Source organism: Pinus tabuliformis, chromosome 7 (assembly GCF_031772625.1).
Source record: "Pinus tabuliformis cultivar Carrire ecotype Pingquan chromosome 7, CPIR1, whole genome shotgun sequence".
In the NCBI taxonomy this organism is placed as follows: Eukaryota; Viridiplantae; Streptophyta; class Pinopsida; order Pinales; family Pinaceae; genus Pinus; species Pinus tabuliformis.
Window position 1 is genome coordinate 1,008,640,123 of NC_142293.1, and position 18,305 is coordinate 1,008,658,427.

An 18,305-nucleotide genomic window follows, 5' to 3' on the forward strand; every position below is an offset into this window, starting at 1 on the left:
TTGTAATAAAAACAATTTCAGTGATCGGGGAGATCTTGAAGTAGATACCCTAACTAATGATCATCTGTGATTCATTGTGTCAGCGGTATCATTGCAACCGTCTTTGGAGCCACGGGCTTCCTCGGTCGATATTTTGTGCAGCAACTTGGTATATCGCATCATTTGTTGTAGTGTCAATAATGTCTCTGTTTGTACACAGTTTGTGTTTTTTGTTTTTTTTTGCATTAGACAAATACTTTGGCTTTAGGCATTATTGTTCACTGTTTTTATCAATGTGCAGCTAAGACGGGTTCTCAAGTTCTGGTTCCCTTTAGAGGTTCGGAGGATTCACCCAGGCATTTGAAACTTATGGGTGATCTAGGACAAGTAAGTGGTATAATTCTTTTGTAATTTGAGTGTTGAACTGTTTTGCATTTTTTCTCTCTTCCTTTCAGGCATGCATCAGAAACATGAAACAATTTTGTAAAAGCTTGTTTTCTCATTAACTTAATCCATTTTGTCTTTATAGGAACACATACGTGGGTTTTTCATACCTTTATTTTTTACATTGATAATATTAATTTATAATGTGTTGAACTTTCACTTTTTGTATGTGACTGAGGCCTTCGCTCTGCAAGGTTAATTCTGCCCTTAATCCCATTAGGACTCCAAAGCAGCAGCAGAAGATGATCAATAATGCCCGTTTTACAACCCCTCCTACCTCTCTCAGGTTTTTAATTTTCTATCATATAAAACTCACTTATTCATGCTTTCTTGTTTTTTCCTTAAGATTCTTCCATGCTGGGCTGCTTGAACAAATTTAATTCATTTTGAGCTGCTTGAATTGAAATGATGTGTGGGCAATGTGGAATTAAGAAGCAATGGGGGGTTTTATCGACAGATCCACTTCCTCGTCATTCATGAACTCGGGTTTGTTGAGATCGGAAGTGGATAAGTTCATTCACAGTATACCAAGAAGCAGCTGTGGCGGTGCGCTCTCCACTGAATGCTCAGTTGCGCTCTCAACCAAAGCTTTCTGTTGGCTGTTTGGCGTTGCGGCGTGTGAGTATGATTCCATTCATGTTGTGTTGTATTGTAGTTGCATAAATATTTTTGATCCACATTGGTTGTGAGAGTTGGTCACATAATGGTTGTGAGGATTGGTCGGATACAGTTTAAAGTTTAGTTATAATGAAGTGGTGTTTCTTACTAACCCAATGATATGGATAACAGAGTGGTGTTTTCAATGAAGTGGTGTCTCCTACTAACTTAGTGGTTGATCAATTAAGTGAGTATGATTGCTTTCTCGGTCATCTTTCGTTTTGTGCAGAATTTGTGTAAAACAATGATTAGATAAGCCTTTCTTAGAGCATCCTGGATTGGTTTTACAGTTATACAATCCCCTCTCTAAAGATCAGATCAAAACTCTGCTAAGGATAAATTTGTTAATGACAATCTCTCTTAGAGCATCTCGGATTGGTTTTCGAGCTATACAGTCCCCCCCTCTAAAGATCAGCTCAAAACTCTGCTAAGGATAACTTTGTTAAGGACAATCTCTCTCAAGTTCAAAACTCTCCTAAGGATAACTTTGTTAAGGACAATCTCTCTCAAGCCGATTGTTGAGACAAGGGGCTCCTTCAGAATGCTAACTAATTTGGGATAGGCAACCTCAATTTACTAGATTTTTCTACTACCGTAATCTGCTGAGATTTTTAGCTTTTGCTTTCTGGCTATTTCCAATTGTCAATATATTCCTCTCAGAAAATGGAATACCTCAAAGGCTCTCTTGGAATACCTCAAAGGCTCTCTTGGGAGCCTTGTCTTCTTGGACAATCATGTCAATTTGGACTGCATGAGAGATTGGTTGAGAAAATTAGATCTGCTCTTTCTGGATATGTTTGAACCTCCTCTGTCCTTTGCAAGGGTAGCTGGTTGGCTGACTTGTTGAAAGCACTATTTTTGTCCATGGAGACAAAAACTGTATGAATAATATTTTAAAGAACACAAGGTTTTTTTCACTCAGCATACTTAAGTGCATTAATCGTGACACAACCAACAATCTTACTATAGTCAATGGCATCATTATGAGCTCAACATAGCCATGGCAAGTTAAACATGAGTTTGATAATGAACCCTTCAACATCAATGAGCACAAACTTGCTAAAACAAAAGTCTAAAGATCAATTTAGAATGGGGCTCAGGTTTTGGTTCAAAATATTCGATTTTATGCCACGGCTTCAATAATGCCACAGAATTTAGAATTAACTCAAGATTTGCTTCAGATCTTCTAGGGATTACAAACCCGAAGCCCAAAATTTCATCAGACTTGACATGTGCAAATTTATCCTGCTGTAGTTAATATTGGATGCCATCATATCATTTCAAACCTCTCATTGATCACGTGGAATTTGTTGCATAGATAGTGAACAAGAGTTTGACTATGTCAATTGTAGGTATTTTCTCCAAGTATCATAAGAGATGCTCAGACTTCCCTCAGAGGCAGGCCTAAGCAAGCCCTCTGTAATCTACACATTTAGATCCTCAGATGAACCATTAGCTTATGAAAAATTCCTTCAGTACATAGATTACAACATGCAGCAAGTAGAAGATATAATCCACAAATGTTATCTGCGTGTCCTCTGATATAATCCTTGAAGCTAAAGGCAATCAATGATGAAACAATTTTCATCAACAGGGATGCAAAAGATTTCAAATCCTCTTAGACAATTTAACTTGTATCACCACATTCCTGTTAGCACTCCTGCTATAAATGATTCTTCCATATACCCTTCCTATTTTAACAAAACTGACAGTAGCAGGCTTTAGTGAAAAAGATTCTTGGATAGAGCAATACACATCGCAGTATAAAACCTCTTCCTGGTCATCAAGGCAACAATTTCCATCTTAGCTCAGGCAGCCTTTCACTCAGCATACTTAAATACATTAATCATGACACAACCAACAATCTTACTATAGTCAATGGCATCATTATGAGCTCAACATAGCCATGGCAAGTTAAACATAAGTTTATTAATGAACCCTTGAACAGCAACAAGCACAAACTCACTACAACACAAGTCTAAAGATCAATTTAGAATGGGGCTTAGGTTTTGTTTCAAAATATTCACTTTTATGCCACGGCTTCAATAATGCCACAGAATTTAGAATTAACTCAGGATTTGCTTCAGGTCTTCTAGGGCTTACAAACCCGAAGCCCAAAATTTCATCAGACTTGACATGTGCAAATTTATCCTGCTGTAGTCAATATTGGATGCCATCATATCATTTCAAACCTCTCATTGATCACCTGGAATTTGTTGCATAGATAGTGAACAAGAGTTTGACTTTGTGTCAATTGTAGGTCTTTTCTCCACGTATCATAAGAGATCCTCAAACCTCCCTCAGAGGCAGGACTAAACAAGCCCTCTGTAATCTACACATTTAGATCCTCAGATGAACCATTGGCTTATGAAAAATTCCTGCAGTACATAGATTACAACATGCAGCAAGTAGAAGATATAATCCACAAATGTTATCTGCGTGTCCTCTGATATAATCCTTGAAGCTAAAGGCAATCAATGGTGAAGCAATTTTCATCAACAGAGATGCAAAAGATTTCAAATCCTCTTAGACAATTTAACTTGTAGTTGTTATATATATGATGGCAAGGTATCTTATTATAGTGGAATACATGATATGATTGATATGATCAAAGTCAAACAGTTGACTTTGCTCATGTCCATCAAAAATCAGTTGATAGTTTTCATTTAAAAATATTTCTGCATTGTTCACTCTTTGCATGCCTTTATTTGGAAATAGTCAACTATGCACATCATATAAACATTCAGTCCATTACCTTGAGATTAACAAAATCCATTACAAGAAACACTTAACTATAACAAGCTATATATTTTTATTTTCTAGGACACCCACATTAGCTTACTTTTTTCCTCAAAAACAGGTGGGTTTCTTGTTGTCATTAAATGGGACAAGAAAAAACATTCTTAACAATTGTAGGGTGTACAGAAATTCCAACATATCCTAGAATGTATTCATGGATTCGAATCCAAATAGCATTAGGAAAATATTACAATGTGCCCACATATCCAAGAATGTATCCAAAGGTCAGTACTCTAAAAAAGGCATTAGGCTTTTTTGAGTCATAATTCAACTTTCATTTTTGGGACTCAAGTAGTTGTTGAGGCAAAAAATTATTCAATTATGGTGTTGCAGGGTTTTGATGTTATCAAAGCACACAACCATCGACAACTCTTTCCTTGCTCCACTGTTGGCCCTAGAGGCACCTGGAGATGTCATTTCTTGGATCAGGTGACCAGGTTCTTCCCAGTTGCAAAATTGGACAAATTTCAGTGAAGTGAACTGAGAGTTTAAACTTCACCCCACATTTGGACTTGTTTGTCTACATTATTACAGAGGTGATTATGGTTTGTGGACTGCCTTTTTGGTCTTCCTTGTTAGACTATTTTACTACATTCATGGTGAGTCACAAGAACTCAAATGCCATCCTATTTTACTTACTTGCTCATTCTTTCCTGCACAGTATATTGAGTTGAATTGCATGACATAACTGTAGTGTTTGACAAACTCAATTTGTTGGTAACAGGGGAATTGGAACTGCCATTTTTATTTGTGTTACTAGTGAATATTGCTCCTTATCAAGCCATGAACCTGAGGCAAGTTGTTGTTTTCCTTAACAAATGATTAAATTGGTGTTTGGAAATGTGGATGGTAGTTTATGGGATGTTGTTGGTTTGCAGAGGAACCCAAGCTGGAATGGTCTTTTCCATAGCGGCTTCTGCATACTTGATCTATCAACACGTTACCAGGACAGGGGGTATTAAAAAGGCTTTTTATCAGGGAGTTGTTGTACCCACCATTGCTGTTGCGTGCCTTATCTGTGTGCCGTTCATATTCCTCATTAAAGGGTATATATTTTAATTTAACCAGGTGTCAGGCCTAAAAAGTGCCATATTTGTAAAGCCATCTGGACTCCCTACTTAAAATTTTCAAATTATTATTGTGGAAACTAGTACATGTAAGGTGGTGTGTAATAAAGATCGAGTATATAAATAAGTCCAACAAGCTGCATGATTGACTCCTTGGGAGCCTTGTCTTCTTGGCAAATCATGTCAATTTGGATTGCACGAGAGATTGGTTGAGAAAATTAGATCTACTCTTTATGGATATGTTTCAACCTCCTCTGTCCTTTGCAAGGGTAGCTGGTTGGCTGACTTGTTGAAAGCACTATTTTTGTCCATGGAGACAAAAACTGTATGAATAATATTTTAAAGAACACAAGGTTTTTTTCACTCAGCATACTTAAGTACATTAATCATGACACAACCAACAGTCTCACTATAGTCAATGGCATCATTATGAGCTCAACATAGCCATGGCAAGTTAAACATGAGTTTATTAATGAACCCTTGAACAGCAACGAGCACAAACTCGCTACAACAAAAGTCTAAAGATCAATTTAGAATGGGGCTCAGGTTTTGTTTCAAAATATTCGATTTTATGCCATGGCTTCAATAATGCCACAGAATTTAGAATTAACTCAAGATTTGCTACAGGTCTTCTAGGGCTTACAAACCCGAAGCCCAAAATTTCATTAGACTTGACATGTGCAAATTTATCCTATTGTAGTCAATATTGGATGCCATCATATCATTTCAAACCTCTCATTGATCACCTGGAATTTGTTGCATAGATAGTGAACAAGAGTTTGACTTTGTGTCAATTGTAGGCCTTTTCTCTAAGTATCATAAGAGATCCTCAGACTTCCCTCAGAGGCAGGTGTAAACAAGCCCTCTGTAATCTACACATTTAGATCCACAGATGAACCATTAGCTTATGAAAAATTCCTTCAGTACATAGATTACAACATGCAGCAAGTAGAAGATATAATCCACAAATGTTATCTGCGTGTCCTCTGATATAATCCTTGAAGCTAAAGGAAATCAATGGTGAAACAATTTTCATCAACATGGATGCAAAAGATTTCAAATACTCTTAGAAAATTTAACTTGTATCACCACTCTCTTGTTAGCACTCCTGCTATAAATGATTCTTCCATATACCCTTCCTGTTTCAACAAAACTGGCAGTAGCAGGCTTTAGTAAAAAAGATTCTTGGATAGAGCAATACACATCGCAGTATAAAACCTCTTCCTGGTCATCATGGCAACAATTGCCATCTTAGCTCAGGCAGCCTTTCACTCAGCATACTTAAATACATTAATCATGACACAACCAACAATCGTACTATAGTCAATGGCATCATTATGAGCTCAACATAGCCATGGAAAGTTAAACATCAGTTTATTAATGAACCCTTGAATAGCAACAAGCACAAACTCGCTACAACAAAAGTCTAAAGATCAATTTAGAATGGGGCTCAGGTTTTGTTTCAAAGTATCCGATTTAATGCCACGGCTTCAATAATGCCACAAAATTTAGAATTAACTCAAGATTTGCTTCAGATCTTCTAGGGCTTACAAACCCGAAGCCCAAAATTTCATCAGACTTGACATGTGCAAATTTATCCTGCTGTAGTCAATATTGGATGCCATCATATCATTTCAAACCTCTCATTGATCACATGGAATTTGTTGCATAGATAGTGAACAAGCATTTGACTTTGTGTCAATTGTAGGTCTTTTCTCCAAGTATCATAAGATATCCTCAGACTTCCCTCAGAGGCAGGCCTAAACAAGTCCTCTGTAATCTACACATTTAGATCCTCAGATGAACCATTAGCTTATGAAAAATTCCTTCAGTACATAGATTACAACATGCAGCAAGTAGAAGATATAATCCACAAATGTTATCAGCGTGTCCTCTGATATAATCCTTGAACCTAAAGGCAATCAATGGTGAAACAATTTTCATCAACAGGGATGCAAAAGATTACAAATCCTCTTAGACAATTTAACTTGTAGTTGTCATATATGTGATGGCAAGCTATCTTATTATAGTGGAATACCCAATATGATTGATATGATAAAAGTCAAAAAGTTGACTTTGCTCATGTCCATCAAAAATCAGTTGATAGTTTTCATTTAAAAATATTTCTGCATTGTTCACTCTTTGCATACCTTTATTTGGAAATAGTCAACTATGCACATCATATAAACATTAAGTCCATTACCTTGAGATTAACAAAATCCATTACAAGAAACACTTAACTATAATAAGCTATACATTTTTATTTGCTAGGACACCCACATTAGCTTACTTAATTCCTCAAAAACAGGTGGGTTCCTTGATGTCATTAAATGGGACAAGAAAAAACATTCTTAACAATTGTAGGGTGTACAGAAATTCCAACATATCCTAGAATGTATTCATGGATTCAAATCCAAATAGCAGTAGGAAAATATTACAATGTGCCCACATATCCAAGAATGTATCCAAAGTTCAGTACTCTAAAAAAGGCATTAGGCTTTTTTGAGTCATAATTCAACTTTTATTTTTGGGACTCAAGTAGTTGTTGAGGCAAAAAATGATTCAATTATGGTGTTGCAGGGTTTTGATGTTATCAAAGCACACAACCATCGACAAATCTTTCCTTGCTCCACTGTTGGCCCTAGAGGCACCTGGAGATGTCATTTCTTGGATCAGGTGACCAGGTATTTCCCAGTTGCAAAATTAGACAAATTCCATTGAAGTGAACTGAGAATTTAAACTTCGCCCCACATTTGGATTTGTTTGTCTACATTATTACAGAGGTGATTATGGTTTGTGGACTGCCTTCTTGGTCTTCCTTGTTAGACTATTTTACTACATTCTTGGTGAGTCACAAGAACTCAAATTCCATCCTATTTTACTTACTTGGTCATTCTTTCCTACAGAGTATATTGATTTGAATTGCATGACATAACTGTAGTGTTTGACAAACTTAATTTGTTGGGAACAGGGGAATTGGAACTACCATTTTTATTTGTGTTACTGGTGATAATTGCTCCTTATCAAGCCATGAACCTGAGGCAAGTTGTTGTTTTCCTTAACAAATGATTGGATTGGTGTTTGGAAATGTGGATGGTAGTTTATGGGATGTTGTTGGTTTGCAGAGGAACTCAAGCTGGAATGGTCATTTCCATAGTGGCTTCTGCATACTTGATCTATCAACATGTCACCAGGACAGGTGTTATTAAAAAGGCTTTTGATCAGGGAGTTGTTGTCCCCACCATTGCTGCTGCGTGCCTTATCTGCGTGCCGTTCATATTCCTCGTTAAAGGGTATATATTTTAATTTAACCAGGTGTTAGGCCTAAACAATTCCATATTTGTAAAGCCATCTGGACTCCCTACTTAAAATTTTCAAATTATTATTGTGGAAAATAGTACATGTAAGGTGTTGTGTAATAAAGATCTAGTATATAAATAAGTCCAACAAGCTGCATGATTGATTCCTTGGGAGCCTTGTATTCTTGGCAAATCATGTCAATTTGGATTGCATGAGAGATTGGTTGAGAAAATTAGATCTGCTCTTTCTAGATATGTTTGAACCTCCTCTGTCCTTTGCAAGGGTAGCTGGTTGGCTGACCTCCTCTATCCTTTGCAAGGGTAGCTGGTTGGCTGACTTGTTGAAAGCACTATTTTTGTCCATGGAGACAAAAACTGTATGAATAATGCCTTTTATTCAAAGTTGCAGATACCATACATGCATTCATATTCCTTTGCTTTTAAAAAATAAAGGATCCTCTATATTATGAGAGTATACTGAGTTGGAGGGTTTTAAAATTCAGAAGAAACAACTTATTTCTTTGCCTTTTATGCATGCGAGGCATGATCACACAAAGTTATCCATTATTCACAGTTCTGAAATATTGTGGAGCTCCTGTGCACAGTATTTATTTTCAATTTTTTGATATTTTCTATCTGTTTTCTGTCAATTTTTTTATGTCGCTTAATCTGGCATCCTTACTATTTTGATGCCAAATTTGTTACTGGATACAAAATCTACTTTCAGCCTACTAATTTTGATATTTTCAATCCGTTATTCGATCCGATTACAACACATTCTATTTTCAATCCATTATATGATATTGTTGCTCCAGTGCACCTTCTGTGTTCTTAAAACAAGATAATACCACGGATTATATAACTCGCAATAAGTCGAGATATGCAGGCTGTTTTAGGCAATATCCCATTTTTGTTTCTGAGCCTTCTGTCTTCTTAAAACAAGATAATACCACGGATTATATAACTCACAATTGTCAAGATATGCAGGCTGTTTTAGGCAATATCCCATTTTTGTTTCTAAGCCTCTGTGACTTCAATTCTAAATGAGTTTCCATATAGAACAAGTAATTTTTTCTTTCTTTATTGAGAAAGAACGTATGTTAAGTTTCTATATAATATTATGGTGAAGTTAAATATTGAATTAGTATAAAGATAATTTGTTTATGATATAAGGATCTATTTTCTTATAGTAATTGGATTATTATTAGTTTTTACTGAGGTAAGACTTTGCAATATAAAAAGTGACTTTACAATATAAAAAGCTTATTGATTTATTGAACAATGTAATTATGCAATGTTTATTTTTGAAAAACAAATAATTATTATTAGTTTTTACTGAGATAAGATTAGAGTATTTTTTTTTGTTTATTGATTTATTGACCAATGTAATTTATAATGTTTAACTTTGAAAAACAAATATTTATATTTAAATATTATTAAAAATAATAATAATTTTTAAACATTTAATTGGACCATAATTTAAAGGTCTCATTCTTCTAGGGTACTTGATATTTTACTAGCTTAAAATTATAATTAAATTAAATCAAGACTTGATTCTGAAATAATATAAAATTAGTATAAACCTGACTTACAATGATGGGGGCTTACATAAACAATGTCGCACCGTTCCAAAGTTTGGATTTATCAATGTTTGACATTAATCAACATGCCATTTGTTCCCTTCCATTTAAAAGTTCAACTTGGTTTCCTGATCAAGAAATATCGATTGCATCCCTCCTTCTTAGCAACTCAATAATGATAAATGACTGAATTAACACTTCAACATATAAAAAGCAGAATTGTGAAAAAACATATGTTTTGTAATGTTGCTTCTCACCCATGCTTTTGTTCTCTTTAGAAAGTGATGTTCCTAACATTTATCCAAAGGGAAATTTTGACAATTTGCCAAACTGGTGCAGCTATAAAGACAACCAAAAATGTTAGAAATGAGTACTATAAAAGAAAGTGTCTTATGTGTCATGCAACAAGATCAGAACCGTCTTGTCAATAATCAAGCTTAACATACTAAATTTTTAACGCATCCATTCATGCTATCAAAGCAATGCAGAATCTTGTATGAAACTTACCAGAGGTGAGCTTGCTCCACATGAAGAATCTACGAGACAATTGACATATTTTCAGCATGTTTCTCCTTATTTCCACGTGTCACAAGAAGCAACTTCTAGACCAATAGAGGATAGTATAGAGAAGCATTCAACCCACTCCCAAATAGTGCTCAAACTTCATCTTGTATTACCAATAATCCTGACAAGAGCACGTTCCATTCCTAAAATGGTGAAAACGTATAGCGTCCCTTGCTACAATTTCACGTCCAACAATCTTAGAAATAAACTTGACAGCATTATGACAGTCACCACATACACAAAGGTTATTTATTATTCAAATAGGGGCCCCCGGAGGTGTGCTCATAAGCCCAAATGCAATGGCTAGCTTCTCACTGTGATGGACGACAAAGTTTTTGTTCGGTACATAACCCACCTCGTCCATTGGCCCGGCCAATGTATTCAACATTGCATGAACTTCCTCTATTTGTGGGTGTGATATATCTGCTGACATGAATGCATGTACTCTATTCTTGACCTCAATCCCGCTGAACCCTGGCTTCTTTTTAGCATCTCTGTCTTTCATCATTTCTCTAACCTTGGCTGCATCATCCCACCTGCCAGCTGCAGAATAGATATTTGAAAGCAGCACATATTCTGAAGTATTTTTCAGCTCCAAATCGAAAAGAAATTGTGCAACACGCTTTCCTATTTCCATATTGCCGTGAACTCTGCAAGCACTGAGTAGTACCACCCAGATACTGACATAAGGTTCAAATGGCATCTTATTGATGAAATCTTCTGCCTCGTCTAGACGACCAGCACGACTGAGAAGGTCAATCATGCAAGCATGATGATCCATTCTTGGTGTGATGTTATGTTCATGCCTCATGGAATGAAAGTAATAATGTCCTCAATCTACTAGACCTATATGGCTGCAAGTAGAGAAACCAAGGAAGGTTATGGCATCTAGACTAATGCCTGTCAGTAGCATTTTGCTCAAAAAGTTTCAAGGTTTCCACCCCATCCCCATGCTGAGCATGACCAACAATCATTTCATTCCATGAGACAACATCACACTCAATCATCTTCTCGAAAACTTTCCGTGCATCTTTTATGCCTCCACATTTGGCATACATAGTAACTAGGGCGTTGACCATAGACATCTAGACATGGGTGACTCAAACCCCATACAAAGAATGTGGGCATGGATGTGTCTTCCATGCTCAAGCACTGCTAGGTTGGTACACGCACTAACAATGATAGCAAAAGTTGCCTCATTTGGCTTCAAACCAGTGTGTTGCATTTGACAAAAGAGTTTTAGAGCCTCTTCACTATACCCATGCTGCACATACCCTGCAATCATTGCATTGCAAGAGATCACATCTTGTTAAGGAATTTTGTCTAACACTTGACGGGCATATTGTAGGCTGCCAGATTTAGCATACATGTCTACAAGAGCACTTCCAACAAACATATTTGAGTCAAAACCAGTCTGGATAATGTGGCCGTGAAGTTGTTTACCTTCTTCAAAAGTAGGTAGCTGCAACTTACACTGAGAATGCTTGCATAAGTGAATTGATTCAGTTTCACACCTATCTGTTTCATTTGGAAACTAACCTTTAAGGCCTCTTGATAATGGTCATTATGTGCATATCCTGCAATAATTGCATTCCATGAGATTAAGTCTCCTGCATTTTATCAAACACACATAGTGCATCTTCTATGGTTTGAGTTTTGGCATACATTGTAACAATAGCATTGCACACGGAAACTAGGGACTGGAATCCACTTTTGATAATGTATGAATGGACCTGTCTGCCAAACCTCAAATCAATGAGAATAGCACACGCATTGACGACACTGACAAATGTCAACTCATTTGGCTTCATACCGGTCTGGTGAATTTCATTAAAAAACCTTGTGGCCTCGTCCGCTTGCCCATTTCGGGCATATCCTGCAACCATGGTAGTCCAAGAAACATTGTTTCGAACCGGCATTAAATAAAACATTTGGCGTGCACCATCTACTCTCCCACATTTGGCATACATATCAACAAGACCAGTCCTAACAAATACATTTGACTCAAATCCGAGCTTAACAACCTGTCCATGAATTTTCCTCCCATATCCCAAATCCACCATGCTTTCACATGCACTTACAACACTGGCTAAGGTGAACTCATCAGGTTTTGTGCCCATCCATTGCAGCTGGCCATATAAATCCATGGCTTCAACCTGATCACCACATCGGGCATATGCCGCAATCATTGCATTCCAGGAAACTATGCTATGTTCATGCATTTTGTCAAACAGACATCGTGCATTTTCCACATACCCACATTTTGCATAGCCTGTAAGAACCATAGTCCATGAAAAAACATCTCATTCAGGGATTGTGTCAAACACTTGGCATGCATCCTTATTTGGGGACAAGAACACAGGTCCTTGAGCTGCGGCCATGGTTTTAATACCAATCCACTTTTGACTTCTTCCTTGCTTGGTAGCAATTTACAGAAAACTCTGCACCCCAACAACTAGCAAGCTCGAAACTTGTTCATATCAGACACTAATATATCCAGGGTTTTCAAATGGGCATCTCTAAAATTTTGGAAAAGAAATTTAAGCATTTGGCAAGTTTTGACCTACTACTCATAAACATCAATCCAAAAAAGGAGTATGTGTTGTAGTATTTGTAAATGAGTAAACATTCAAATTTAGTTTTATATGAAAAAAGATTTAGTATGCATAATGAAACATTAAACTAAAATAATAATAATAAAACAGTTTAATTTACATCTCATATGAACTTAGTAGTGAAAAATGTCATTTTAATAGAGTTCTGGCAAGTTAAGGAATTTGTGCATCCCTATATCTACGAAAATGTCACCGAGAGTTGAATTGGGATATTAAAAACACATTCGAGGTTTTATCCAAAAGAAAGTTCATGACATCTCATATGAAGTTAGTAGTGAAAAATGTCATTTTAATAGAGTTCTGGCAAGTTAAGGAATTTGTGCATCCCTATATTTACGAAAATTTCACATTTGAGGTTTTATCCAAAAGAAAGTTCATAACATCTCATATGAAGTTAGTAGTGAAAAATGTCATTTAATAGAGTTCTGGAAAGTTAAGGAATTTGTGCATCCATATATTTACGAAAATTTCACCACAGAGTTTGATTTCAGCAAGGAGTTTGATGGCTTTCACTTGTATTTTTCGAAACACCTAGTTGAAAAAACCATGTAGTAGGAAAAGGACATTTAATTTTTACTTTCATGATGGTTTGTGACAGCTAGCAACCTTGTGTGCCCTCTTTAAAAGTGACAATTCGTTCTTAAATATGTAACATATGGAAAAACAAAATCTCCAAATACAAAAAGAAACTTAAAATAATGTACAAAAATATGTTCACATAAACAACAACTGTTACATGAATAATGGATAAACTCTATATAACATTAACTATAACTCATTATCATCCACCCTTGCTTTCAAGAATGTCCATTCACATGTTTCTATTCTTCCACACACTACTATTACTTATCCATATTCAAAACACACATAACTAATAGTTTCAAGTGTAACTCAATATCATCCACCTTTGCGTTCAACAATGTCCATTCACATGTCACTATTTTTCTACACACTATTATTTATAAAATATTTATATTCAGCGTACACATAACTAACAATCTCAATTGCAACTCTTTATCATCCACTCTTGCTTTCAACAATGCCCATTCACATGTTCCTATTTTTCCACACTTTATGCCTTACGGCGTTTCCTTTGCAACATCAGGTGCAAATGCTAGTTATTTATCTCGGAAGGCCATAACATACAAACAAATGGAACAGGAACTGTATTACAGAATCTTCTATAGCTCTAGGCAACGCTTCAGCCTCAACCCATTTGGTGACATATTCTATGGCCACCAAGATATATGTTCTCGAATTTGATGATGGGTTGATGGGTCCAATGAAATCAAGAGCCCATCGTTCAAATGGTTCAATGACTAATTGTGGCCTCAGAGGCATTTCGTGGTCTTGACCAGGTCGTCCTGCTCGCTGGAAGCTGTCATAGGCTTAGACAAATTTCTTCGCATCCTTGAAAATTGTAGGCCAGTAGTATCCTGTCTGCAATACTTTATGTGTTTTTCTTTTTTCAGCAAAGTGTCCCCCACATGGTCCGTCATGACAGGCTTTTAGGATGTCGAAAATTTCATCTTCTCGAATACATCTCCTAATTTGCATGTCTGCACCTGTGTGGAACAAATAGCCCCCAATCCACGAAAATCGAGTACTCTTCTGAACAATCTGCTTACGTTTATTAGGTTTTAAGTGTTTTGGTAGCTTACCTACTGCAAGGTAATTAGCAACATCAGCATACCAGGGTGTTTGAAGAGCAACAACAAACAGGTGCTCATCAGGAAATTGATCTTCCACTACTGCTGCTTCAATTGATTTTGGTATTCGTGAGAGAAAATCAGCTACAGGGTTTTCCTTGCCAGGTCTATCCTTGATTGTGATATCAAACTCTTGCAATAAGATCAACCATCTAGTTATTCTAGCATTTGTGACAGGCTTATTTGCTAAATATTTGATAGCAGAATGATCTGTATATAAAATAACGGGATAGCCTGTGATATAATGTCTAAACTTATTGACAGCATGTATTACGGTTAGGAATTCTTTTTCAGTGACAGTGTAATTTAATTCAGTAGGGGATAAATTTTTGCTGATATAATAGATAACATATAGTTTTTTATCCTCTTCCTTCCCAAGGACTGCACCAATTGTTGTATCTGAGGCATCAGATGAGATTTGGAATGGTAAATTCCAATTTGGTCCTCGAAGGACTGGAGCTGTTGATACAAGCTTTTTTAATTCCTAGAAAGCATGGTCGCATTTTTCTATCTACAAGAAATCAACATTACCAGTTAGTGCATGTAGAGGTGCAGCAATGTGTGAATAATGTTCTATAAATCGTCTATAATACCTAGAAAATCCAAGAAAGTTGCGTACCTCTGTTTGAGTAGTGGGGGTGGGGATAAGCAAAAGTATTTGAATTTTAGCCAGATCTACCTAAATGCCAGCTGCTGAAACATAGTGTCCTAGAATAAGCCCTTCAGTCATCATCATATAACACTTTTCGTGACTTAAGCAAAGCCTGGTAGCAATGCAACGTTGTAGGACTTTTTCTAGAGTGTCTAAAGCTGGATCAAAATCATCTCCATATGGTGTAAAGTCATCCATGTACACTTCAAGTCCATTATTTATTAAATCTGCAAAGATGCTAAGGACAGCCCTTTGGAATGTAGCAGGAGCATTACATAGGCCAAAGGGTAGAACTCGATAGGAAAACGTTTCCCAAGGACAAGTAAAAGTAGTTTTATCCTGGTCTTCAGGGGCAATCTGAATTTGATTGTATCCACTGAAGCCATCCAGGAAAGAAAATAATTTCTTTCCTGCTAAAGTGTCCAATACTTGGTCTATGAATGGGAGAGGGAAGTGATCTTTTTGTGTGGCTTTGTTTAACTCCCTGTAATCCACACAAATCCTCCATTTCCCATTCTTCTTGGGTACCACCACAAGCGGAGAGACCCATTTACTATCAGAAATATGATAGATAAAATTAACATCTAAAAGTTTCTGAAGTTCAGCTTTTACGACATCTTTTAGATGAGGGTTGAGTCTTCTTTGCAGTTGATGAACAGGTCTTGCATCGTTTTTTATATAAATATGGTGGGTGCACAATTGGGGATCAATCCCTTTCATATCAGGGTAATCCCATGCAAATGCTTCTTGATACTTTCGTAACAGATGGATGAGCTTTATTTCTTGCTCCGATGTAAGGTTGGCATTGATATTTAGAGTCTTTCCCAGTTCAATTTCCACTACTTTGCTAATGGCAACAGAAGTCACAGGTATTGCTTGTTCATGCGCATCTTTCAAAGGATCTTCTAGTTCGCTATCGAATGCAGCTTCTATCATGAAACACTGTGTGTGAGATCTAGATTCATTTTGACTAATGAAATTATTGATGGCATCGTCTTCTGTTTGGTCTTTAAAGCCTAGAGCCTTTTGTACAGTCAATGGGGATCTGATATTGTCAGTAAGGTATGACACAGGGTGCTGGTTAGTTTTTATCATCGTAAGACTTGGCTGTGCTGGAGGGTATAGAACTAGATTTTTAATATCTGGTCCTCTGGTTATAGTCATATTTCCCTGCCGGCAACCAATGTAAGCATCGGTGGTAGCAAGCCAAGGTCTACCTAGAATTAGCGGGTGTCCATCCAGTCGGGTTTTTGGATTAATTACCAGGAAATAGGTTGGGTATTCCCAGGAATCTACAGAGACCATGACATCGTATAGAGTACCTTCTAGTTGAACTACAGATCGGTTGGCCAATTCTAACAAAGTAGAAGTACGTTCTACCGATGTAATGCCGAGCTTTTGGCAAGTAGAAGTTGTCAAAATATTAATTGCAGCTCTTAGATCAACTAAAGCATTAGTCAGGGTCTGACCATAGATTTGAATAGTTACGATTGGATTTCCTGGATCTTCATATTTAATGAGTGTTCCTGATAACAGGTCAGATAAAGTACCGACTACTTGGACTCTTGGGTTAGTGGTTGCATTCCTCCTTGATTTCTTTATGCACAATTATTTTATAGTTTTTGCATATATAGGGATGTCTTGAATGGATTGGAGGAATGGAATTCTTATGTATAGATTTTGTAACTCTCCCAGAATGTCAAAGTCTGGATATTGTACAGGTCGTGGTATGACTAATCGTTCTGGGAAGGGAGGAGAGGATGTATTTGTTTGATGACGAGTCTTCTCCTTATTTGCACCCTCTTGTTGTAACGGTTGTTCTGTTGGTAACTGATCTTCAATGTGAATTGTTTTATCTCCCTCCGTTTCTATTATACGTCCAGATCTTAACTGAATATCATTGCACTCCCTCAGGTCAGGTCTGATTTCTGATGATTCCATGATTTGGAGGGATTGGACCGGTCTATTATTTGGATTAGGATTGGGTTGGGCTGGGAGTTGCGGTCTCAGATTAGACTGGGGGTTTTGTTGTAAAGCTGGCAGAGTCGGTTGAGGGAGTGGAATAGTTCCTGCTGGCTGATATCTCAATTTTGGCCAGTTTGTCTGCCAAGGTGAACCTTGTGAAGTAGGAGGAGTCCATTGTGGAGGATATGGGTTATTCTACCAATATGGTGGGGCGTAAGGAAAATTTAGCCAACCAAATTGGCTTGTCTGATTCATCCACGGATTTGGAGAAGGAAATGGTTGTGATGACCAGTTTGAAAATGGGGGTTGAGATTGGTTTTGCCACATACCATATTGCTGAGCATTATACTGCAGAGGCTGGAAAGAAGAAGTTGGGTCTGAAAACATACCAGATTGCCTTGGTTGCCATTGGCGATGCTGGTTAATGAAGTATGCTGATTCTGGCTCTTCTTCCGCTTCCTTATATACTGCCTTCAATCTAGGAAGTGAGGGGCAGCTCTCAGTAAGGTGATCTTTTGTACAGATAGCACATGTTTGAACTGCATCTAGTGGACATTCCTTGTGGCTATTTTTTCTTCTACATCGGGGGCATAAGATCGCCAAATTTTGTTCTGCCTACATCTGCTTCTGTTTAGCCTGCACAATATCAAGTTCTGTAGTTAATGTCCCCAGAATATCAGTTTTAAAATTTTCTAATAAATTTCCAAGTTCTACACGTGTTACTCCTTCTCTTGGTATTTTGTTATCTCTGACAAACCGATCATATTCTGCTGGTTTTATCCTTGTGCTGCCTCTTGAGCTCCCGATACATAAATCAATGATGTCAGCAAAATTCTCTTGATAAATATCCCCTTTTCCCATGATATTTAATGTTTCAATCCATTGTTCCTTCATGCCTCTGATCAATGTAGTTTTTAACACATTATCAGGCAGAGGTAGTGATGCATAGGGAGATCTTTGTAAATTGTACTGAAA

The 18,305-nt window shown here is 36.9% G+C and overlaps 1 protein-coding gene, 1 long non-coding RNA gene and 2 pseudogenes across 2 annotated transcripts; 2 read left to right on the forward strand and 2 right to left on the reverse strand.

Moving 5' to 3' along the window:
* The first annotated feature begins 236 nt into the window (after window positions 1-236).
* Window positions 237-1,033, forward strand: LOC149250982 (uncharacterized). The gene is made up of 3 exons (XR_016265964.1): window positions 237-366; window positions 618-709; window positions 881-1,033. It is a non-coding gene; the product is annotated as an uncharacterized LOC149250982 (long non-coding RNA).
* Window positions 1,034-3,934: 2,901 nt separating this feature from the next.
* Window positions 3,935-8,252, forward strand: LOC149250983 (uncharacterized). Its single transcript, XM_089453807.1, has 8 exons — window positions 3,935-4,308; window positions 4,414-4,478; window positions 4,604-4,673; window positions 4,758-4,925; window positions 7,527-7,622; window positions 7,728-7,792; window positions 7,918-7,987; window positions 8,072-8,252. Exons 1-8 carry the CDS (start codon window positions 4,220-4,222, stop codon window positions 8,250-8,252), a joined length of 804 nt encoding a protein of 267 aa, XP_089309933.1. The 5' UTR covers window positions 3,935-4,219.
* Window positions 8,253-10,645: 2,393 nt separating this feature from the next.
* On the reverse strand, window positions 10,646-11,170 carry LOC149250984 (pentatricopeptide repeat-containing protein At2g22070 pseudogene; annotated as a pseudogene).
* Window positions 11,171-11,990: 820 nt separating this feature from the next.
* Window positions 11,991-12,674, reverse strand: LOC149250985 (putative pentatricopeptide repeat-containing protein At3g13770, mitochondrial pseudogene; annotated as a pseudogene).
* Between the last annotated feature and the right edge of the window lie 5,631 nt (window positions 12,675-18,305).

Excerpts from the sequence above, each read along its gene's own strand:
- LOC149250983 (XM_089453807.1), top strand. The coding sequence starts at position 4,220 with ATGTTATCAAAGCACACAACCATCGACAACTCTTTCCTTGCTCCACTG. Across the intron at positions 4,926-7,526 it reads TTCATATTCCTCATTAAAGG|GGTTTTGATGTTATCAAAGC; the intron begins GTATATATTTTA and ends ATGGTGTTGCAG. Across the intron at positions 7,623-7,727 it reads GATGTCATTTCTTGGATCAG|AGGTGATTATGGTTTGTGGA; the intron begins GTGACCAGGTAT and ends ACATTATTACAG.